Source organism: Aricia agestis, chromosome 16, assembly GCF_905147365.1.
Source record: "Aricia agestis chromosome 16, ilAriAges1.1, whole genome shotgun sequence".
Classification (NCBI taxonomy): Eukaryota; Metazoa; Arthropoda; class Insecta; order Lepidoptera; family Lycaenidae; genus Aricia; species Aricia agestis.
Window position 1 is genome coordinate 9,477,087 of NC_056421.1, and position 24,199 is coordinate 9,501,285.

General features: G+C 38.7%; 1 protein-coding gene across 1 annotated transcript in view; it reads right to left on the minus strand.

The window, feature by feature from the left end:
- Nucleotides 1–2,481: 2,481 nt before the first annotated feature.
- LOC121735041 (sortilin-related receptor-like) overlaps nt 2,482–24,199 on the minus strand; it is a 44,842-nt gene continuing 23,124 nt past the window's right edge. Inside the window, exons 12-32 of the mRNA XM_042125708.1 lie at nt 23,220–23,240; nt 21,633–21,896; nt 19,170–20,691; nt 18,720–18,918; nt 17,894–18,021; nt 17,284–17,499; nt 16,543–16,864; nt 15,965–16,188; nt 15,379–15,543; nt 14,586–14,764; nt 13,212–13,327; nt 12,359–12,582; nt 10,958–11,195; nt 9,485–9,760; nt 8,851–8,986; nt 7,898–8,003; nt 7,411–7,536; nt 6,800–6,945; nt 5,856–6,061; nt 5,015–5,185; nt 2,482–2,978 (exon numbers count right to left, since the gene is read on the minus strand). Of these exons, the coding sequence (XP_041981642.1) occupies nt 2,917–2,978; nt 5,015–5,185; nt 5,856–6,061; nt 6,800–6,945; nt 7,411–7,536; nt 7,898–8,003; nt 8,851–8,986; nt 9,485–9,760; nt 10,958–11,195; nt 12,359–12,582; nt 13,212–13,327; nt 14,586–14,764; nt 15,379–15,543; nt 15,965–16,188; nt 16,543–16,864; nt 17,284–17,499; nt 17,894–18,021; nt 18,720–18,918; nt 19,170–20,691; nt 21,633–21,896; nt 23,220–23,240 (5,047 nt within the window). The 3' untranslated portion in view covers nt 2,482–2,916. The remainder of the gene's footprint in view (nt 2,979–5,014; nt 5,186–5,855; nt 6,062–6,799; nt 6,946–7,410; nt 7,537–7,897; nt 8,004–8,850; nt 8,987–9,484; nt 9,761–10,957; nt 11,196–12,358; nt 12,583–13,211; nt 13,328–14,585; nt 14,765–15,378; nt 15,544–15,964; nt 16,189–16,542; nt 16,865–17,283; nt 17,500–17,893; nt 18,022–18,719; nt 18,919–19,169; nt 20,692–21,632; nt 21,897–23,219; nt 23,241–24,199) is intronic.

The following is a 24,199-nucleotide window of genomic DNA, read 5'->3' on the forward strand; positions in this document are numbered from 1 at the left end:
TGTCAAACTCACCATTGTTTTCAAACTATGTAGTCATATTTAGCGTTAAACTAAAACAAATAATGTCTTGTTCATTACTGCAATTCAATTGCGTCAAATCTGAAAACAGAGTTAGCATCATATATATATATAATTGGAATCTCGGAATCGGCTCCAACGATTTTCATGAAGTATATAGGGGGTTTCGGGGGCGATAAATCGATCTAGCTAGGAATCATTTCTAGAAAATGTCATTTTCATCGAATACCGAGCGAAGCTCGGTCACACAGCTAGTAACAATAAAACACCAACATTTCGAATCATACTTTATTAATTTTATCTAGCTTACAATACAGAGTATTCGTTTAAAAAACTAAATAAATAAACACCATAAGAATTTTATAATAAAAATTTTATCGTTTTACAAAACAATGCGGCTACTAGGAAAATTAGGCTGGATTAATATGCGCCTGAACGCGCGGGTTGGCCGATATACCGCGATATTAGAAGCAAATGTATGTAAATAACAGCGTGACCGCGCCGCTCTTTAAATAAATCTATACTAATATTATAAAGCGGAAGAGTTTATTTGTTTGTTTGATCGCGCTAATCTTAGGAACTACTGGTCCGATTTGAAAAATTCTTTCAGTGTTAGATAGCCCATTTATCGAGGAAGGCTATAGGCTATATTTTATCACGCTAAGACTAATAGGAGCGAAGAAATAGAGAAAAATGTGGAAAAAATGGGGGAGATTATTTGAAAGAGCTTATCTCACGAACTACTGGAGCAATTTTTATGTTATTTGGCACAGATATAGTGTCATAGACTATTTTTGTGGACTAATTTGTCTGTGAAATATCAAATTTACACGGACAAAGCCGCGCGGAACGTCTAGTCTATACTATAATATTATAAAGCTGAAGAGCTTGTTAGTTTGTTTAAACGCGATAATCTCAGGAACTACTGGACTGATTTCAAAAACTCTTTCACCAATGTATAGCTAAGATGTCCCTGAGTGATAGGCTATGTATGTACCACGGGCGGAGCCGGGGCGGGACCACAAGTCGTTACATACATTTGATCATAGTCTTATAGCCGCCGAACCGCGCGTTCAGTAGACGCATACAAATCCAGACTTAGGAACTAAATCTACGATTCTAAAGTAATTTAAACATTGGGAATGTCGAGATCCGCCTAAGGCCAACTCTACAAGATTACATTATATCACTTGTACTTACACTATCTTTGGTGTGGACCGCGAGATAGTTGTCTTACAAACCAGTAGCAAAGGGACTTTAGCCAAATATAGGCGCAGCGCAGACGACAGACTATCCGTGACGCACTTTCTAGTCCGTGGAAATAGAACCTATGCAATTGCAACCTAACAACCTATGCAGTAACGCACACGTCTGCGCTGCGCCATAAAGTAACTAAAAAACTAACTAACGACCTGGTCAAAATACTATGGGCGATTTTATGTTTGGCGCACATCGTGTATGCACGTGCATCATGCACGAGACGATTATTATTTTTAGAGAGACAATATTTTTTCCACATAAAACGTTTTAGCATTGATTTTACCCCGCCATATTTTGTCAATAGTTCGATAACATTTCTACCTTTTTCATCCCTTTGCATCTGATTAAAATGTGACCATTCTGTTGTAAAACTAAATGAGCTACCGTCGTGAAGCTACTCTTAAAATTATATGAACTTTGACTAACCTTTTGTAATAAACATAGTGATCATTTTAGTTTTTTTACAACAAAATGGCCGTATACTTAGTCTTACGTATTACAGCCCATTGGTAAACAAAATATATCTCCTATAGCCAGCGTCGCTGAGATATTCCTTACTTTATACAGTATCAGTCTAAGAAACCTTGTAATTTTGACTTATGCCAGCTTCGTAGAATATATCACTGTGTGAGCAAAACATTATAACATAATAATACGCGTAATACTTTTTATTTCACAATTAAATTATAATGAAATAACGACAACCACATTTAAAAATTAATGACAAATGCTAACAATACAATGCTTGGCTGGAAAACACATTCACGTAAGATATAAAAAATAAAATTGACGCTGGATTTTAAAATAAAGACATTTTGAGACCCTAGCCTAGACGTTTTCTTAATCGCTTCTTTATAAAATCACCGATTACAATGTATGAAATTGACAAAAGCGTTCGAAAAAATAAAGTCGACCATCGACTCATGTTAATATGTCAATTCCATACATTTCGATCGGCGATTCCATAAAGAAGCGATAAAGAAAACGTATTGCCTAGGGGCTCTGCTTCTACCCAAAAATTTATACAGTGAAACTAATTAAATTAAAATATAACACAAAATTCGTAATTTGCCCAATTTATTTTATTTAGGCAAGTTGGCAAGGATATGACATTAACGCTCTGAAGTTAGCTATTTCGCAATAAACAATTTGGTGAAAAATCGATTGCGCAAATAGCTACCACTTTAGTTTGGATACATATTGTGTTTTTCAGCCATTGAAAATGAGTTGAGATTGGCGGAGCGTTAGCTAAGCGATAAAAATAAGAAAAAAATAACACAAAAACTGTCTATGAAAACTAATTCGGGAGTATTTCCTACTTTAATTCGATTAAAAAAATCATAAGAGTAGCATAAGAACGTTTAAATCATAATACTTACACTACTTACTAGTGACATAAAAATACTCCATACTATTCAAACATTTACACATTGTATTCAAGGTCCACTTACTTTGTCATGACAGTTAACTTAGTTAATAATTATATGCCAGGCAAGGACACGCAGACCTTGTGTACTCTACATAAATCTCTATTAGTACGGGGGTAAAATAAAACTTTACTCGCTATCCGCTCAGCTTGTCGCTCCACCACTCTCAGCCCGCGGTATTAACTTTACAATACTTATCACGCTTGCAGGTCTACGCGATAACCAGCGGCTCGTCGTCAGAGAACCCGTGGATTGGAGGCACGTCGTCGTCGTCTGAAAATGCAATTTTAGCGTTTAGAGCTAAAGAGTTAAGGGTCAATTTACTTTGCATCGTCGGGTGGCGTTAGGATGTTTTTTGAGAAGACTCTTTTTTATGACGTGACGTGAAAATTTAAGTCAACGTAACGTGAATTTGCACGTCACGGTGCCGCGGTGTAGGAACATTTTACGTCACCATGCCTTGTAAAACTGCTACATTCTTCACCACTTATCTATACAGGGTGCAATTAAACCTTCCTGCCAAATTTTTCCCAGGGCTTAGGTATCATTAGGAGAGTCCATTTAACCAAAAAAAATTGGGTGATTTTTTTTTTCAATGACATATTTTATCCCATTTAAAATCCTTGCAGAAACCGCACTCGCGGCGCGGGAGAATAAGAGGGGGTGACGCGGGATGAGGCGCGCGCGGGGGCACGTCACGCGCGGCCGACGCATCGTGTGTTTTTTAGGATAACTTGCGGAAGGTATTTCTCAACATTTTAGTACTGAGTGACTATAAAAGAAAAAAATATGTGTATTTTTATTTTTAACAAGGATCAATATATTAAAATTTGGCAGGAAGGTTTAATTGCACCCTGTATATGGACCGCACAATACGTATTATGCTTCTGCCATTTTGTTAAGACGGAGAGAGAGATTTAAGGAAAAAAAAGACGTCAAATGTTGCTACACCGTAGCGTGCATTTTCACGTTACGTTGACGTAAATTTTCACGTCACGTCAACGTACCGTGCGGCGTGCCATGCCAGGGGTTGCAACCCGTCGGAGGCCTTTCAGGGAATAATACAATCCCGAAAGAGATGTCCGGTTTAGCCCTTTTGGCTCGAGATGCAATGTATGTGAAGTAAAATTAATGTTTTATTGTATTATTTGTAGCATAAGTGGAGTAAAATTAATTTATTATTGGAAAATGTTATTTGCAGTATAAGACGTATGTTTTTTACATGTTTTTTAATCTTTTAATAAAATAGTGTAAAGTAATGATTTTTCTTTACTAAATCTCCATTCGTACTTCTAACTTGGGTCTGTGGGACTGTTGACTACGACAACGGTTACGGTTATGTTTTAACCCTTAGGCAGTGGGCCTAAGTAAAGGGTGTGAAAAAATGCCTAAGCGTGGGTTACACCAACTTACTTTAACTATAACTTTAACCATAACAAAATGTCAAATGAACTGTCAAATCCCTAGTAAAAGTCCATAATGGTCGCCATATTTGACGATAACGTTAACCTTAACTTTAACTACGCTTCTGGTGCAACCCACCCTAAGTAAACGCGACGCGTCGCGTCATAAATGGTTCGCCTTCAGCATATTCATCTCTATTCTATACAAATTTCTCCTATGGAAATATGAACTCATTCGTCGTCATCTCTCATTCGCGCTTCCATATTTACACAGCATAAGTTTGTACTTACTTAAGTAATAAGAAAATAGAGATGAATATGTAGGCCTAAAATAACACGTCGCTTCGACTCTGCGCCAGTGTGAGTTAGGGCTCCCATACTAAACTGCAAATCCGCATCGCATCACATCGCGATGTCATTTTTAGTATGAATTTTGTCGGAGATATTTGCGATGCGAATTCGCAGTTATGTGTGGCCAGGCATTACGCCTCTAGAATAACGACGTTGCGAGACGCGAAACAGCGGCGAACCGATTTACTGTCTCATCCGCCACACGACAACGCGTTATATTGCATCTCGCTCTATTATGCTAAGTACTCACATACGGTTTTACTCGATAGTTTTACTCCAAATCGAGCAAAAACCACAGTGTGGACCGCAAAACTCACAGCTCCAAGGCTCGCATCGAGCCGGTTCGATGGAATTAAATATATCTAATTTCCTTCGATTTGGAGTAAAACTATCGACCAATGCTGAATGTGTGGACGAAAGCCCAAGCCGTGGGTTTTACTCTATGTGATTGCTCGATCGGGCAAAATTTTATGTGAGTACTTAGCATTACAGTTTCGTAGTTGTTTCGCGTTTCACAGCGTCGGTCTACTAGAGGCGTAAAGCCTGTAAACTCACCGTGAATAGTAGCCTGTCCACGGCGGCTGTCGTACCGCGGCGTGAGCAGGCGGCGCGCGAGTCGACGCTGGCGCAGTGCGAGGTGCACTAGCACTCCCGCTACCACCAACCCCGCCCCGCCCGCCCACCACCACCACGTGCTACCACCGCCGGAGGACATCACGAGACCCTCTGTAACATGAAGATAGTTATATAGGATGTAACAAAACTAAGTGATAATACTAGTTTGGATATGTACGTGTTCCTTTTAGGGAGTTCATTGTGAAAAAAGTAGCGCTGAGGCAACATTTTTTTCACTTTTGTATGGGCAAGGGTCCGAGCGTCACGAGTACTTTCCCCAAACAAAAGTGAAAAATGTTTTTGTCTTTCAGCGTTGCTACTTTTACAGCGAGCTCTCTACAACACGTACACGCCTTAAATTATTATCACTTAGATAACGACTGTTCCTCAAGCTATATTTGACAATATGGGGCGTCAATTTAAAACGTAGCCACGTTCTAAAACAAATTTGTAGGGTATCTACTCTCTATTCGAGATATAACCTCTCTAAAAATCTTAAAGTGTCTTCTCTTTTTGCTGCATTAAGCCAGTGTTCCGCAAACTTTTTGCGTTCAAGTAAAGCTAAATAATGAAATTTTTTGGATGATCACTACAAGTTCCCATCCCTTCGTCGATCGTCCTCAGATGTTCCCTTTTTTGGTTCTTATAAACTAGGAATATGGAGGTACGATGACCTTTTTTAGGCACAAGAACTACTGGCCACGGTACACCAGTGTGCCGCGGCACATCTTCTGCGGATCACTGCATTAAACTACTCTCTATGTCTTTATAACACACTCACCTTGCACAGTCAGCGCATGCACCTCGCTGAGGTCGCTGTAGTAGCCGCGCGTGTTGCGTGCGCGCACGCCGACGTACGCCCGCCCCGTGCGCGTCGCCGCCACGGCCAGCGGCGAGAACTCCGCCTCCACCACCTCCATATCTTCCGTGGGCTGGAGGAGTTCTTCAGGCATCTCCTTGTCCGATATCAGGATTTGGTATTTGTATCTGGAAATTGATAAACAATCTTAGTAAGACCGTTACTATATTATAAAGAAATATATGACAGCAGAAAGCTTATACAAAATGTACCGTGTACTACTAATAATATAATAATAATAATAGCTCCCACACCGGTTTCGGTGACGGTGGCCGGTTTCATTGAAACCAGGCCAGCTACGCAGGAGTAATTTTATAGTGCCCAAGTATGTGCGCAGTACACAAGAGCACTCTCTATTCCTTTACTCTCATAACCCAGTGGGACGGACGACCGACACGACTGGCGAGAGATCAGGCGCAGGACCGACTTTTTACATGCCCATCCGACGCATGGATCACATAACTTGTCAGACAATCAGATGATCAGCCTGCATTGTCCTAACCAAACTTGGAAATAACATGTTTCCAACGCGGGAATCGAACCCACGACCTCCGAGTCAAGAGCCGCGCTCTATACCACTAGACCACGGAGGCGTCCGTACTATACACTAATAATATATAAAAATACGAAATACAGATATAGGGAAAAAAAGGCAGATTTCCAAAGTTTATCTGTAACTATCTATTCTTTCATAATATAAAAAACTCTTTCTGCCTTTCTGGCATTACACCTAAGAACAATTCAGCTGTTTGGCTCAGCGTCTATGGCTCAGCTTAGCTTTGTTGGTAGTTCCACGCTAGCAAGCTGTTAGAAATACGATTTTAATGCGGTTATGTGTGTAAGAGCAGTAATATGTAACAACTCACTTGGACTGCGAGTTGTTGTCGTCCTCGTGCAGCCAGGACACGAGCAGCCGGCCGTCGGGCGCCTGCCAGGCCATCACGCCGCGCGGCACCTCCACCGCGCCGGACCGCACCAGCTGACACGTGCGAGCGGCGCCGGGGGCTGACGTCTGTATATAAAATGGGGGACTATGAAATACACTTAGAGAGAGCCATAGATGGACCGCAAATGCACCGACCGCTCAAGAACTGCTCGAGCGGTCCGCGTTTTGTGGATATGAGTTTAGTATGAAAACTAAAGATCGCCGTGCGCATTTTGCAGTCAGTTTCGGCTGCAAGATGCGCCATCTATGGCCGGCCTTACTAATGTCATTTAAAGCCTATCATGTTAATTTTCGAAAAGCAAGTAATAAGAAATCTCTGATATTCTCTCAGGGCTTAATATTGAAAATCTAACAAAGTTTGAGATTGAATTAGCTTGCAACTAACTAACGTAAAACAAACAATGTTTAGATGGGGACACTTTCTGACTTAACGTCCACGGCAACGTCTATCTAGCTCTCTGATCTTAATACTCATCCACAAAACTATCTAGGTCTACAACTATTATTATCTTTAGCTATATCAAAACTCACATAAACACAGATGTTGTATCGACCGCCAACCGGAACTTTCTCGAAGACATGCATCAGCGTGACGTTGGTGGTCGCTTTTAGCTCGTAGCGACTCACTTCGTCCTTCGTCAGCTCCGTCACCTCTACCTGTAAACGACGTTTAGAATAATGATTAGGTACTATTTAAATGATTTCCACTTTTTTTAGATCCTAAATGGATTGCAATTTAAAAACTCGAAACCATTATTGAATATGAAAAATTTGGGTAAAAGCACAGGCAAATTAATATTGACGCCATATATTTTATAGTAGATTCAACGGATTAGCGTGTTCTGGGTATGTAATGATTTTAAGTTATCGAAGGTAAGAAAAGTACAATTAATAAAAGCATGTACGTTATTAATATGATAAAAAAGAGAAAGAAGTGGACGCTTCGGACAAGACGTAAATATAATGTCAATTCGGATTTTTACAGACATTTAACTTTAGTAGTACACTAATGACTTACCATATAAGTTACAGGGTCTCGTATGACGTCACAGTTGGCGAGCCAGTTTATACGCAGCTCGGCGTTCTTCTCGTCGAACACGCAGTGCAGGCCCTTCACAGGAGCCCTAGTACAATAAATAAATTAATATTATACTCCAAACCAATGAAACTTCATAGTGTGGAATATTCTGATAGTCACGGAAATGACTATCAGAATATATTCAAAAATATCTACGTGTTTCTGAGCAAATACCTACATACTTTATTCTGTTTTCATTTGTTATTATATCGACAACATAAAAACAATCATTAACGGCCGTTCCCAATATTTGATATATCTCTGGTTTTGCCCTACTAGAGATAGGAATAGCTCACATTAGACATTAGAGACATATATTTTATGTCAATTGTGAGCTATTCCTATCTCTAGTAGGGCAAAACCAGAGATAGATCAAATATTGGGAACGGCCGTAAGTTGTTATAAACTGTTTAGCTGTCACTGTCCAAGAGCCTGGTAACAGACAGATAGATGTACAGCAATGTCGAAGTAATAATATCCTTTTTATTTTTAAAACAGTTACAGTACACAAAAGAGTTTTTAATATCATGTATATAATAGTATTTTAAAAAGATAAAACCGACATCAAATTGTACGTAACTAAGAAATAAAATTCCCTATCTCAAAAACTACTGAACCGATTTTGATGAAACTTGCAGTATTCCCTAAGTTGAACAATACCTAGTACAACAAAAAAAGAATCCCTTAAATCGGACTTGTAGTTCCGGAGATATGCGTGCACAAACATAGAAACATACATACATACACTTTTGAAATTTTGCACGTTTGTTCAGAAGCTGCTATAGATTAACATATACAAAAACTAGACAGTTCTGGAAATATTACATACATACGCGTCGAATTGATAACCTCCTTTTTTTAAAGTCGGTTAAAAAAAGCAATAATAAACTTACGTAGCATTCTCTCTAGTGAGGATCTGTTTGAACGGGCTATGCGGGCCACCAACCAGTCCCACAGTAAAGATGTACCACTGACAACCCGTCAGATTCTCTATAACGAGGCTCGTGTTCTTCGTTATTATCTTCGTGTCTGTAAATACATTTTAAATAAATAAGACTTCAATTGGAGGCGGAGAGGTTTATAAACTAGAAAAGTAAAATGAAACTTATCGGAACTATATTGAATCTACAGATATCATCGCGTCGTAACATGGTATAGTGAATTCATCGTACAATTTATGTTGCAGTCTAATACCATTTTTTTGGTTAAATTAAAAAAAAATGATATTTTTACACACAATGAAAGTGCAATGACTTGTACAGATGGCAAGTCCTTAGCGGGCCCCTAGACTATCAATTTTATTGCGTAATATTACGTATCGTGCAATATTATCGACCGTCTAGCTAGGCCCTAGGGTTAATATTGAACGGGCCCGCCTGTCTGTCTTATTGTCAAATAAATTGTTCAATACTATTGTTCAATGACATTGCACAATAAAATTGTTTGTCTAGGGGCCCACTTACTGTTAATATTTTTTTAAATAATTCAAGTTAAATAATATTACAATCCGAAACATGAAACACTCACCATTAACCATATTATGCTCTCTAAAGTTGGACCATTGTATAGTATTGGTGTAATGGACCTCATATTCTAGCTCCTTATTCTTATATCTGTCAGATTTAGGTCTAGGCCAGGACAACTCGACGGCTTGTTTGCTCTTAATCAGCGCAGCAGTCAGGTTGAGAACTTCCTCTGGCCGCCCATCGGTTGTGAAAGGAATGTTGAAGGATTTGCCGTAGATATCGTCCTTGTAAGCTCTAATTTCGAAGTATACCTTGACGCCGGGCGGTAGGTTCGCAACTGTAATAAAAACAATTGAATAACTGAGTACAGAATCATAAAAACGCGTAAGAGTGTGTGGCGCATGGAGCTAATACAAAAAGGAGCTGGCCTAAGCAACTGTGCACTGTGATTTTCAACTAGGTCCTGACGTCATCATTGTGGGCGGGCCTTAAGTCAGTACACTTTCAGCGTATGTCAGGTGCACACGTAACGAGATTCCCAATAAATTGGTGATTTTTGCGTTTTTAACAAGGAAAGGATGAAGTATTGTGTTTTACAATGTCGAAAACACTCAGACAGACGTTCTGATTAATATTAAATACCATCAAATTTCATTTGGAAATAATTTTAAATGTAATTTAAATATAAAAGTTCTAGAACATTTCAGCTTTCAGCGTTAATTATACTACTTGACACTAGATGGCCAAACCTTTGAAAGATAATACAGACGTAAATGCGTATAATTTTGCATAAGTTTATTACAATAATCATACTTGAATACTGAAAACCGTTATACACTTAGTCTTAAACACATTTAAATAGCTAAAAACCGTGATTATATAGCTTTTATTATGATATTACTTATAAACCGCCATCTGTCGTCATCTATGAAACTATTTGAAACGTAACAAAATATCCAGGGCCGTAGTACGTCCCGTAATATTTAAGACAAAATGACATCTAGTGTAAGATAGTTGAACTACGTAGTAACATCAACATCGACCTAAGTTAGTAGTTTTGCTTTTAGCCGATAGATGAAGTATTGAGAAGTGGGCGGAGCTTGACACCCCCTCACCCCGCAAATTGTCACACGTCGTTTAATAAGGAAACTTGATTACAACACCTCCTCTTAGTATTAGCTCCGTGGTGTGGCGTGTGCGTGTACATATGTAGATTAGTACGCAATACGTGTACGTTGCGTGTACGCACTGCGTTTAAGCGTGTACGTACGGACTGCGTTTACGAGAGGTGTTAGAAATTAGAATACACGCACATTCGTGTTGATAAGAAGTAAAGCAAAGCAAGTCGTAAGTCGTGCACGTCTACGTAAATATAAGTACAATTTGTGAGCATTACGTTCACACGACTCTTGCTAAAAATCATATCTTCTTACAAATAAAATTATATTGGGATGGGTGTATGTGACCTTCAAACATTGTATGAGTCACTTAAAAAAAGGCCAAAACATATTATAATTTCTAAACATCTACTTACTTGTAGCGTGATTCTCCGGCGTTCTTACGACAGGCATCGGACAGTAATTCTGCGGTAAACGCGCGCGCACTTCATACCCGGTGACTCCCCGCAGTTTGTGCCACGACAGCGTAACTGCCGTGTTGTTGTCGCGCGACAGACTCGCGTTGACTATCTCGTCTACGTCGCCGACCTCGTCGAACATTAGGTAGGCTATCTCCGTCGATATCGATGTGTACTCTTCGTTTGAGGCTGTCACCTGAAATATTAGAAGTGTTATTGAAATACTAACCTCCTTACTTCCTTACTAATAAAAAAGTTACACGATGCTTTGTTTTAATCCTTAACCTTTACATAACACAAGGACATATCCATTGTATACATATTATTATATTTTCAGCAAAATGCAAAATCTATGCAATATTTCAGACATCAAATGTCATATTATCATTATGGGAGATGTATGTCAAAGCAAAAATTGGCCTCTTCTAAATAGGCTACTTGACCTCATTTTTTTCTTCATGCTAAACGCTTCATAATCGTTCATTATTACAAAAAAAAACTAATATTTCAATATTTTACACAGTAGAAACCCGTAAAAATGTTAATTGAAAAATATGCCTTATAAATGGCGCCGAAAACACTGTCCGCCATAGTGTGACGTCATACGTTTTGTATTTTAAGCTCTCTTTATTGAACATTTTTATATGCTAAATGTACGCGTCTAAAAGTGCCCAAAAATTATAAAAGAATTAAATAAGAAATTAGAAATCATTTGTAATGTTGAAAACTTTTGGAGAAAAGTTTTGGCCATTTCATTTCCCGTCTACAATAAATGGAGATAATTTATAAAACTGATGTTTTATTTGAATTATTCAAGAAAATATATTTTACAAATCATTCTAGGCTTATTTTTATTATTTATGTACAAATAAACTTACATATAACGAGCGCGATAAATAAAAGATATTAAATTACGAATAGAATGACGTCACATCCAATTCGGAAGTACGCAAAAGCGTTTTCGTCAGTACAAATCCTATTTTCATAAAATCATATTTTCAAATCGACTTTATTTATCAATCATAAGCTTTTATTTGATGATAAGGGTGAAATACGGTTTCCTAGGCCAAGTTCTACTAGAAATATGTATTTGTTCAATGAAAATATAGGTCAAGTAGCCTATTGGTTACTTGTGGAGCGCGTATAGACCAAATCAAGTTTCACCTTTTGTGTGAATATCTCACTCTATTAGTTAAATAATTGTCACAGCCCATTTCGGGTTTTGAAATAATGGATTCAAAGCCACTACTTCGATTAGTTCCCGAACCAGTGATAGGCATATTTTCGAAGATTCGACGTTAAGAAAACATTTCGTATAAAATTCATTCCAAATAAAAATATTCGACTTTGACTACTCACCCAGAACGAATAATTCTTGTTCGGTCTAAAGTAGGCGTCTAGCATGATAGACACGGGTCCCGTGCCGTTCGCTCTCACTATCTTCTCTGAAGGCGGCAGGGGAGGGACGTAGTATACGGAGTAATGATGAAGTTGGCCGCGAGGGAACTCGGGCGCGTCCCATTCTAAGTTCACTCGACTGCCGACCATTTGACGCACGGCGAGACGCCGAGGTGGGGACGGCTCTGAAATAAAATTAATAGCTGTGGCTTCCCTTTGATAGAATTGATAGATGCTGGGTGCTCTGACAGTGATGTTAGGAAGTAAAATGATAACCAGTTGATGCTTAATTGTGATCTGTCTTTATTATGACGTGAATGCTTAAATTTATACATAGCATAACTGATGATTGGGCAAAACCTACGAGTTTAAAGACACACTCAACCGAACATTAAAACAAAGCTAGCCGTCGTTCGCACATTAGTTCGCGAAGAAATTAGATTTTAATTTGCGCCAGAAACGCACGTTTTGTGATAAAAACTATCCTAAACCTTTTTCCAGGGCTCAAATTCAGTAGGCCTACTACGAAACCGTTTTGAGACTCAAACAATCAGACGAGAATGCCGCATCCTGCTCTAACAACGTCATTTCATGTTTGTTACAGTAGGACGCAACATTCTCGTCTCAAAACCGTTTCGTGGTACGGGCCCAGTCTTTAATTACCCACAAAATTTTATTGAAGTCGGTTCAGTAGTTAAAGAATAAACCTGCAACAGTATACGTAACCCACCTTATTATAAAAATACAATTTGTATAACCTAATATAAGTCAAACCGTCGATGTTTCAAAGTAAAATAAATACATTAAAACTCACTTCCTGCACCGGTGGTGACGTTGATGTATTTCATGGTGGCGTACGTGAGGTTGGACTGACTGTTCCTGACATAGACCGTCACGTTGTAGTTCGTGTACGCCTCCAAATCGGAAAACCTGGTAAAAATACATGAGTTTAAGTTACTATTTAGTACTTTTTTACTTTACTATTTAGTGAAATGAGATATGTAGACATTTCGCTTCTCTTTTTTTCTTTGTGTAGTCGCGTGAATAAAGCTTTTTGTTCGATAGTTTTTTGTGTTTTATTGTATAAAGTCTATTAGTAAATATTTTTCTTTTATATTTGCACTAGCTGTTGCCCGCGACTTCGTCCGCGTGGACTTTAGTTTATAGTTGTTCCCGTACATCGACTGAGTCGTTTACGCGCAAATCAGAAAAGTATATTGTGTGGGCACCGCACATTTTTCCGGGATAAAAACATTCCCTTCCCAGATTCAAATTAGTATCTCCAATCTCCCTGCCAAATTTCATCAAAATAGATTAAATAGTTTAAGGCTTAGGCGATATACATAAAAGTTTATTGTGCGGGAACCGTACATTTTCCGGGACAAAATTAGTATTCCTTGTCCTTTCCTAAAACTCAAAGTATCTTCATACCAAATTCCATCAAAATAGATTGAATAGTTTACGCGCAAATCATAAAAGTATATTGTGCAGTAACCGTACATTTTTCCGGGACAAAATGTATGTAATGTTCTTTCGGGACTCAAAGTATCTTTATACCAAATTTAAGCAAAATGGGTTCTTTCCAGCAAATTTAAGCAAAAGCCGTTTACGCGTGCTGTCGTGACCACGCGAAATATAACATTCCGCGCGGCTTCGCTCGCGTAAATTAGACATTTCACAGACAAATTAGTCCACAAAAAATAGCCTATGATTCTTCACACGTGATTTACTTTTTATCTGTGCCAAATAACAGAAACATTGCTCCAGTAGTTCGTGAGATAAGCTCTTTCAAATAATTTCCCCCGTTTTTTCCACACTTTCCTCTATTTCTTCGCTTTTATCAGTCTAAGCGTGATAAAATATAACCTATATCCTTCCTTGATAAATGGGCTATCTAACACTGAAATAATTTTTCAATTCGGACCAGTGGTTCCTGAGATTAGCGCGTTCAAATAAGCCCTTTCAAATAATTTCCCCCGTTAGCACACACTAACCTATAAACAGTCGAGTTGATCCACGTAATATTCTTCCACACGCCGTCGCTGACTTTAGCTATGGACGGCAGTAGACACGCATTTGTGTGTCTACTGCCATATCACAGTTTTGCGCACTTTAAACGCACGCACACACACACACACACGCATGCACGCACGTACGCACGCACATACGCACGCACGCACGCACTTACCTATAAACAGTCGAGTTGATCCACGTCATATTCTTCCACACGCCGTCGCTGACTTTGGCTATAGACGGAAGTAGACTATACAGCACGGTCTTGCGCTGGGCCATCCAACACGATATGAGGAAGCTCGATGCATTGATGGATAGCGGCTCGACAGCGATGCGGAGAGACTGTAAAGAGGGCTTTCTTTATTGTTAGTTTACTCTGCACTAATAACAATGACTTAATATGAATGAATACTTATACTTTTTTATTCGTAAAGCACATTGGTGTCTTGTTAATCAATTATTATCTCAATTTCCTTGTCATATATAATTATAGAGAACTAGATGTTTAGACATCATTTGTTAATTGTTTATCGAACTGTAATCGTACATTTTGACGCAACAAAATACACTATGTCCTTTTCCGGAGCTTAAGAGCCCGGGTGCCATCGCAGTTCTCATACAAACGTAATACCAAGATAATTTCCAATACGAGAATATTTACCATATTTTAGTTATTATTCACCTTAAGATATTAGTAATTCCTGTACAAAGATTCACTGCAAAATATTTGCATACCAAAAAATGTGAACGATTACAATTTAGTATGTAAATATACCAAATTTCATTAAAGTCGGTACTGCGGTTAAAACGTGAAAGGGTAATCAAACTAATATTATAAATGCGAAAGTGTTTCGCATGGATATAGTTAGTTAATACACATAATATACAGACGATTAAAACAGGCTTTGGTAAAATAGTTATTGAAGTTACTGGATGGCTAACCAGAACTTATTGGATTTTATACTTACTCTGAACTCATATCCGAAGTTAGTATGCGCACTCGTACAGTTGTCTTCATCTGTGCCATCGTAGCAATCCTGTCGGCCGTTACACACCATTGCTTGGTAGATGCAGCGAGTACCGTCGTCGCATAGGAAGTGGTTTTCAGGGCACTTGATGCTGGGTTTATGGTTCTGAAATGGTCGAATAGGGTAAGCTGCAGAATTGTTGAGTTTACATTAACCTCTTACTCCCCAAGCGGTTGCATGCGACCGCACCAAATGTCCAAAGCTATTTATAGCAGTTAATCGCAAATTTATTCACAAAAACCAGTCATAAAAATGCTTGAGTTGTATGTCTAAAAATATTTCTTCTCTCTGTCTCTCTCTCTTAAATTAAATTTTTCTTCAGTTCGCCTTCGCTAAAACGCGTCATGCGATTGCGGTTAAAATTTTGTCAATTTCACAATGTTCGGTACTGTCGGAACGCAGTGCTGTCGGGGCCATACCGTAGCTGTCTAGGGGGCAGAGTTATGTGAACTTGGCAGCGCAGTGAACACTGCTTACCCCCGTCTTACCTTATAGCTGTATTTATTAACTGGTTTTTATAACTCACCCGATGACAGAACGTCTCATCACTGCTGTCATAACAGTCCGGTACGCCATCACATAGCTGATGGTCGTGCACGCAGCCCGATGCGTCCGCGCACGCAGTGCTGTCGGGCCCGCACCGTAGCTGTCTAGGGGGCGGAGTTATGGGGTGGTCGCACCCTCGCTCGTCCAAACCGTCCGAACAGTCCTTTGCGCCGTCGCACACCCAGGATAGAGATATGCACTTGCCTATGTGATTAAAAGAATTGAATTTAATGTAATGGATAAATGACTAAAAATATTTTTCATTCACAAAGCGTTGAAAGTATTATTTTGAAGTAGATTGTATATAATAACCAATTTTACGTTATTTGCGCTGTTCTAATAATGCATTTAATTCTCGAGACTTATATCTGTCTTTATATCTTTATATCTGTATTGCAGCTCTATATTGTATACAAGTTACAACAGAACTTCCGGTTGGTTAAATAACTAATTTTTTTCAAACTAAATTGTCATCTTTAATTTTCACTACCACAAAAACCAGGCATTGAAAGCAATTTCAAATTTGTATTAAAAGTAACAAAACAACTCTGAACCCACCATCGGTACAAGTGAAATGGTTCTTGCCGCACTTCTGTCTGTTATCGTGTTCAGCGGGGGTCGACGTCTCCGGCGCTTTAGGGAGGTTACATCCGACCTCATCAGTTCCATCATCACAATCTCTTATGCCGTCGCAGTGCCACCAGTACGGCAGGCAGTTGCCATTGCCACACTTGAACATCCAGTCGAGGCAAGTGCCATTGTGGGGGAATTCTGGTCGTGTTGTGGTGGGCCGGGGTAAGAGTTTCGACGGCCCGGAGCTCGGACAGTTCTTCTCGTCTGATGCCTCATCGTCTCCACAGTCGTTCTCGCCATCGCATGCCTGAGAGAATTGATAAATATACGTAAATTATACAATCGGACCTACGTAATTTGGTTGCAGTATGTATGTATAACCAAGCCGAAATATGACGAGTAACACTGAATTAACATAGCCCCACCAAATTACGTATGCGACGGGCATACGTAATTTGGTGGGGCTATGTTAATCTGCCTATGAATCAATATTTTCGATGGTACCTGGGATTTAAGATTGCGAAGTAAATTGCCTAGGGACAGATATGGGAACATTATACAATTTAGAATAAATTTTGATAGCGAAGCGACCTTTCTAACCTAAAATTTATGGAATCTGACATAACGCGGCGATAAGTGACATTGCGCTTGCGATGCTTTGTGTCCAATAGGCAATAGGTTTCTAACTTTGCTGTTGAAATTATCGAGTGCGAATAGATAACTCACCCAAGCCTTATAAATACACTTGCCGCTCGGACACTTGAACAGGTACGGGGCGCAGGTGGAGTTCTTGCATTTGTCGTCCCTTTCATCCTCACCGCCGGGACAGTCTCTCTCTCCGTCACATAACCACGAGTTGGGTATGCAAAGGGCGTCGCTGGTGTTGCCACAAGAGAATACGTTGCCGATACATAGGGAGGTGTCGTGACGTCGGTTGCTTGTCTGTAATCCATATTATTTATTAAATATATAGAGATATTATAACTAAGAAAGTGTGTATGTCTGTCTGTTACCTATTCACGCTCAAACCACTGAACCGACTTTGCTTTTTGACATGAAGATACTGAGAGTTCCGGGAAAGGACATAGGATAGTTTTTATCCCGGAAAAATGTACGGTGCCCACATAAACGAATTTTGGCGCAACGGAGTTGCGAGCTTCATCACTAGATCTCCCACTAGGGAGAATATTTAATAATGTAATTTAGGGGTAAGTACACAAAAACTGTTGTTGATGTCATACCAGGCTAATAAAATCGGTCGGCAATCGTTTAGAAAATAACAGAGGAGGAACGAATAAATTGTTGAGTGCTAATATTGTAATAGAAAACAAATGACCGTGCAGTTATGTTCGTCGTCGCCATCCGGACAGTCGGTGTCGCCGTCACAAACCCACGCCTTCTGTATGCAACTGCCGCTGCGGCACTGGAACTGCGTGTCGCTCGTGCAGTTCGGACGGTCGCAATCTGTCAAACAATCAATCATTCAATCAATCACCAAGATGAAGCATTTTTGATGGAGAAGATAGGTCGCGGTGCAAGAAAAATTTCGGTGAACTATCGCTACTTGTAACTAGAAAATATCACAATAGCTCTTCTATCACGCATTTGTAGAGGTATAGATTGGATGTTGAAAAAAATGCACTTATACCGAAAATGTATTATTGGCATTGTGTTATGTAAAAGAACTTGCGGCAGTCACAAGAGTTAACAGCAGCTGACAAATACACGTACGCATATACGCCTACACAAACACACACGTATACGCAGACACGTAAAACCATCAATATATTATAATAACTTTCTCGTCACTCATATCCATACAGTCCGCCTCGCTGTCGCAGCGCCAGTGCGCTTTATAAAAGTGTCATTGCCGCGGTGAACAACTGCATACACAAACAAACGCACACGTACACAATCACGCATACGTACACGCTCACGAACACATACACGCATACACACGTATACTCACATACGTTACACACAGCTTTTTTACCTTTCTCATCACTCATGTCGGGACAGTCCGCTTCGCCGCCTTCAAAGCGCATGTGAAAAGCACATGGAAACTTACACGTATACACTCACGCAAACACGTGTACACGCACATGCATACTTACATGTATACGCACACACATCTGACAATATTTATCTTATTAAGTTATTACCTTTCTCGTCACTCATGTCGGGACAATCCGCCTCGCCGTCGCAACGCCAGTGGGCTTTATAACAGTGTCCGTTGCCGCAGTGTAGCCACAGCGGCGGGCAAGCACATCCCTCCTCGTCCGACAAGTCGCCGCAGTCGTCGTTGGAGTCGCATCGCCACGTCGACGCGATGCAAAGACCGTTCTTGCATTTGAACTCGTTCTGAATTTAAAAATAAAAATTATTGATTTATTAAAAAAATATATATAAAATTAGGGGCAAACGAGCAAACGGGTCACCTATTGGAAAGCAACTACCGTCGCCCATGTACACTCGCAACATTACAAATACAGTAGCACGTGCACAGACGGCCTTTTTTATGAGATAAAGACTTTGAAATAAGCAAACTTGGCCTGAACTTTAAATAGGCTCTTAAATGTTTAGTGAACAGAATTACTGAAAAATCTACTTACCGTATCACAGGTGCCATCCTTCTGTGGACACGTCATATTAGCTGACGGCTCCATGCCGTTGGGACACATACATTTGCCATTGACGTTCTTGAAGCCATCCGGACAGAGGCAACTGAAAGTATTGCCCGGGCCGCCCAAACAGAGAGTTTCGCAGCCTGTGTTATTGTATGAGCACGCGTTCGATCCATACTGGACCGAATGAGCAAACACCTTCAAATCCATAAGACCAGAAAACGAGTTGTTTATCGTGATCACGTTGGCTCCAGTGTCCTTATCGGCTATGAAGATAGATTTCGCCTTCCAATCATCCCAGTACATTTTACCCTTCAGCACTGCTACTGCAAATGGATGAGACACTTTCTCATCGTTGGACAGGATTTTCCTGAAGTATTGGCCGTTTAAATCCGCGCTCGCAATATAGTCCTCCATAGCGTCGACCCAATAGATACGTTCAGCCATTTGATCTACGGTAATGCCGTTAGGCCATTTAACGATGGGTTGAGTGAACAGTTTCTTAACGTTGGTACCGTCCAGGTTGGATCTAGAAACGGATGGATGGTTCCTGTCCCAGTCGGTCCAGTAGAGGAACCCAGCTCTGGGATGCACGGCAATTCCACGCGGCTTGGACAATACTTTTGAGTCCAAAATCGTCACCCTCATTCGTCCACTGCTGGTCAGATCTGTTCGGACAGCTTCAATAGTCTTCCTCATACCGTCAACGAAGAACAAAACATTTGAGATCCAATCCAAGGCCATTCCTTCTATACTCGCTAGCTCTGTATCTACCACGATTTCTGGTAGAGAACCGTGCTTGTAGCATTGTCGGCTGATCCGATCCAACTCAATATCAGCCCAGTAGATGCAATCGTTTTTCATATCGTACTCAATAGCTACTATATTCTGTTGTCCTTTAACGGGTATAATGGTGGAATTGTCGAAAAGATCGATTCGGGCAATTTTGTCCCGTAAAGCCACCAGAATGAACTCAGCAGGCGCGTCGATGGGACAAGGAATGATGTCAGGTTCGTACGGCATATAATGGGCTGGGGTGCAAACGTCCCCATCGATCTTTCTGTAACCCTTCGTCCGCTTGTAAAAGTCTCCGGGTTTGCAATGATTCGGGACCGCATACGGGTCGAATTTCATTGACTGGTTTCTGACGCAAATGTTATTGGATAGAACGAAACCGAAATCGCATTCGTAGTCCCTCCTACTGCAGACACAGGGTTTCTTTTCAATGGGTCTATCGTAGCCTACACCGTTGTAGCAGTTAGTATGCGCTAACCGTCTTTGGAAGGTGTCTTTCATACCGAGAACGCAAGATACGGAGGAATTGTTCGGAGTGGGAGACCAGAATTTGTAGTCGTTGGCTGTACAGTTTCTGGGGAAAGTGTTGAAGAGGTCTATGGTGATGATGATCCATTGATGTTGCTCGTTGGCTGAGCCGAACATTGTAAACGTGGTTGTATTCTCTCCTGGCTCAGTCATTAAACCGTAGATTCGAAGGTCATCGGCGTTGAATCTAAAGAAAAACAAAATCATTACTTATTATTATTTTTTTGTTTCTTTGGTGTATCATTATGAACTATACAATAACAACACCATTTTCGTGAAATTTTACCTGTTTGCAACAATTTAAACTGCAAGTTAAATGTAAATTAATGCTTATCATTTTCCTTCATTTATTTCATCATAAAATAAATTAATTACGAACATTACTAAGAATCGTATATATAGCTACCGATTACTTTTGATAGTCTATATTATAAAAGAAAATGAGTATATAATATTATGTTCTGAAGTTATACCAGTTTTGCCTTTAAGTATGTTTTGGCCATTTTGACCTTCTCGCCAGTAAACTGTTAAGAGTTTACGAACACACCCATAATTAGAAATTATGAGAGTTGACGAGGCAAACTTTTCATATAATAAACAAAACAATAATATTAAATTTCACGACCTATCACACATACATTGCCCTTGACTGATAGCGACTACAATAATTTAGATATAATATGTAACTAATCATTATTCATAGGCGACCTATTCTATCTCTACTACCAAAGTAGGTATGTAGTTTATGATAAAATTATTAGTACAAAACCTATTAGGTTTAGTCTTCCCTGTATTTTAGTATTTCCTGTTAATTTGGAGTTTAATTTGAATGATTTAAAATGCGACGAATGAAATTTTGGAAATTAAAATGATCCAGTTGTATACAGAAGTTATAGTTACACAATGCCTTTGATTGTGAAGGGAATTTATTGCCTAATTGCCAACAAAATGTATTGAACTAGCAGTTGACCGCTTCTCCGTCCGCGTGGACTTCAGTTTACAGCGCGCAATTAAAATATAGCCTACATTAGTGCAAAGTATTCCCAAAATCCATCTAATAAACAAAATCGGTGTCAAAAACTTCGTAAAACCTTTGATCTATTTATTGCAAATTAAAAAAAAACTCACCGATAAGACTTCCAATCCAGTCCCTCGTTCGTCGAATACAGTATCCTGCTCGTTTCACCCCTCGTCTTGAAATACTTCACAGCGATCAATACACCGCCATGGTCACCATAGTTGAAGAAGTAGTAGTCTTTGAGTATCCTTTTCCATGTGAGCCCTGCGTCCCTACTGAGGTACACCCCGGGGATTCCCTTGAGGGATTTACCGACAACCCCCGTGGCCATTATAATACCAGGCGCAGACTTCGAACTCATGATGCTTGCGGACCTGAAAACAAAATGGAGGTTGAAAATTTTTACTTTAGTATTCCCTGAATACCCCTGTGATTTGAGAGTGCGCCCAAGTTTTAAAACTATATGTCCACATTGCGTCAATCTAGGATGTTTAGATATACAAATCCTGAGTTGAAATATCATGCTATCTCTTTCACGTTATCCAACAGAGAAGAGATAACATGATATTATGTTAAATAATTAACTTGAAACTAATCACAAGTGGTTTTAAAAGAGGGCATGCAATAGTAACTATTTTCCTGTTTTTTTCCACAATCATTACAAATTTATACATTTAGAAATATACCAAAAGGTAACACAGAGATGTAGGAAAAACATGCATTACATATTTAATGTAAAACTTTACACTCATCATAGATTAATAACTAAAAATAATAACTCGCTAGTGATTTATAAAAATTACAATCTATACTTTAACATAAAAACGAAAAATATATTAGTAACATTTTTAAAACAACACTCATTTTGTTACCAAATAAAAACTAAGCTGGTCTTAAAAACCTATTGCAAAAAACAAATGTATGAGATGAAACGATATTCAATAATAAAAACAGTTGTATCATCCTAAGATTTCACTTATACCGATTTTAAAGTTCAGGAAAATCGACAGTAATTAATAGGATTAAAGCCAACTTTATCAAGTTGGTGCTAATCTTTTCAATATTCTGTGATCTCCTTCATTAATGCGAGTAATCTCATAATATATACTTAATCAGCAATTAACTTTAACATGTAACATGTAAAGGTGTTGCCCCAATGATACGAAGTAATAATCTAGTTCAACATCCTGAGAAATTCATTCATAGGACCACTAACAATAATAGTCTGTCAAAAAAGTGAAGAAATAAAAAAGTGGCAACATCGTAGTGTCATCCCTTTTGTCGTAGATTAATTTGAAAGGGATGACACTACGATGTTGCCACTTTTTAATTTCTTCACTTTTTTGACAGACTATAACTTAATTGAAATTAGTACAGTTTTTACAATAATTACTTAATCATTTGCTCAATAGTGTGTAAGACCACACCAATTATAAATAGTACAGAAGATTTCAGTGGCCCATAACATTAGGTAATAAATACCAAGTGTGCAGTAGAACTTATGATAAGTTTCAGTGAATATTTCATTATTCACATAAAACACCTATTACTTCAAGAAAAATCTGTACTAAAATAAACCAGTCTCCTAGTCCATATACCTATGTGAAAAAATAATGTACCCCAAAATTATGAAATGATGGTGAAGCCCCAAAAAGCCATCGTAAGGAACAAACCAATGCAACATCCACATAAGTTACCTCATATACGGGCCGGTTGGTCTGTAAACAAGCGAACATACAACATAACGTCAATTCCAAATACAAAAATAATACAATTTGGATCGAGTCTGGCAATTTTAAAGCTGCAAGATAATTTCTTGAACTTCAAACTGAGTAGAAGTGTTATAGTAATGAGTAAGTATAACAAATTATGATAATATCTGTAATTATATCAGATCGGATCCGGTGAGGTCTGAGTATGTAATAATCAATAATAATAATATAAACTACTATGAGTTATAATAAGATTTTATATCATATGTAATTGATTGTACTGTCGGTTCTTGGTGGAAATTCATGTTGTACACTAATAAAACACACTTTTCTTGCACTTTTTCCACTATATTTAGATATTATTATAACTTTTAACAAATAACACGACCGGTTTCGAAATTATTCATCATCAGGTGTAAGTTTAACGTCGGTACTTTTAAAAAATTAAATATTATTTTTAAAAAATTAAATATTATCAAAACAAACATTAGGGTTGTCAGCATCGTGGTACTTTTTTCCTAATGTTTTATCCCTAATGTTTGTTTTTTATCCCTAATGTTTGTTTTGATAATATTTAATTTTTTAAAAGTACCGACGTTAAACTTACACCTGATGATGAATAATTTCGAAACCGGTCGTGTTATTTGTTAAAAGTTATAATAATATCTAAATATAGTGGAAAAAGTGCAAGAAAAGTGTGTTTTATTAGTGTACAGATTTTATATCATATGAAATTGATATTGTTATTATGAATTTCTTATGTTATTATGAATTCCTTATTGACCCTCAGAAATAATATACTTCTGAGAGTAAATGAATAACAATATAAAATCTTTAAGCATAACAGACTGCATGATAAACGACTATTTCCTGAAACTATATATTAATACGTAAGAGAAAAACTTTGTAACCCTTTTTACGAAAAATGGGGAAATGTAGGAGCATGAAATTTCGCACAGTTATGC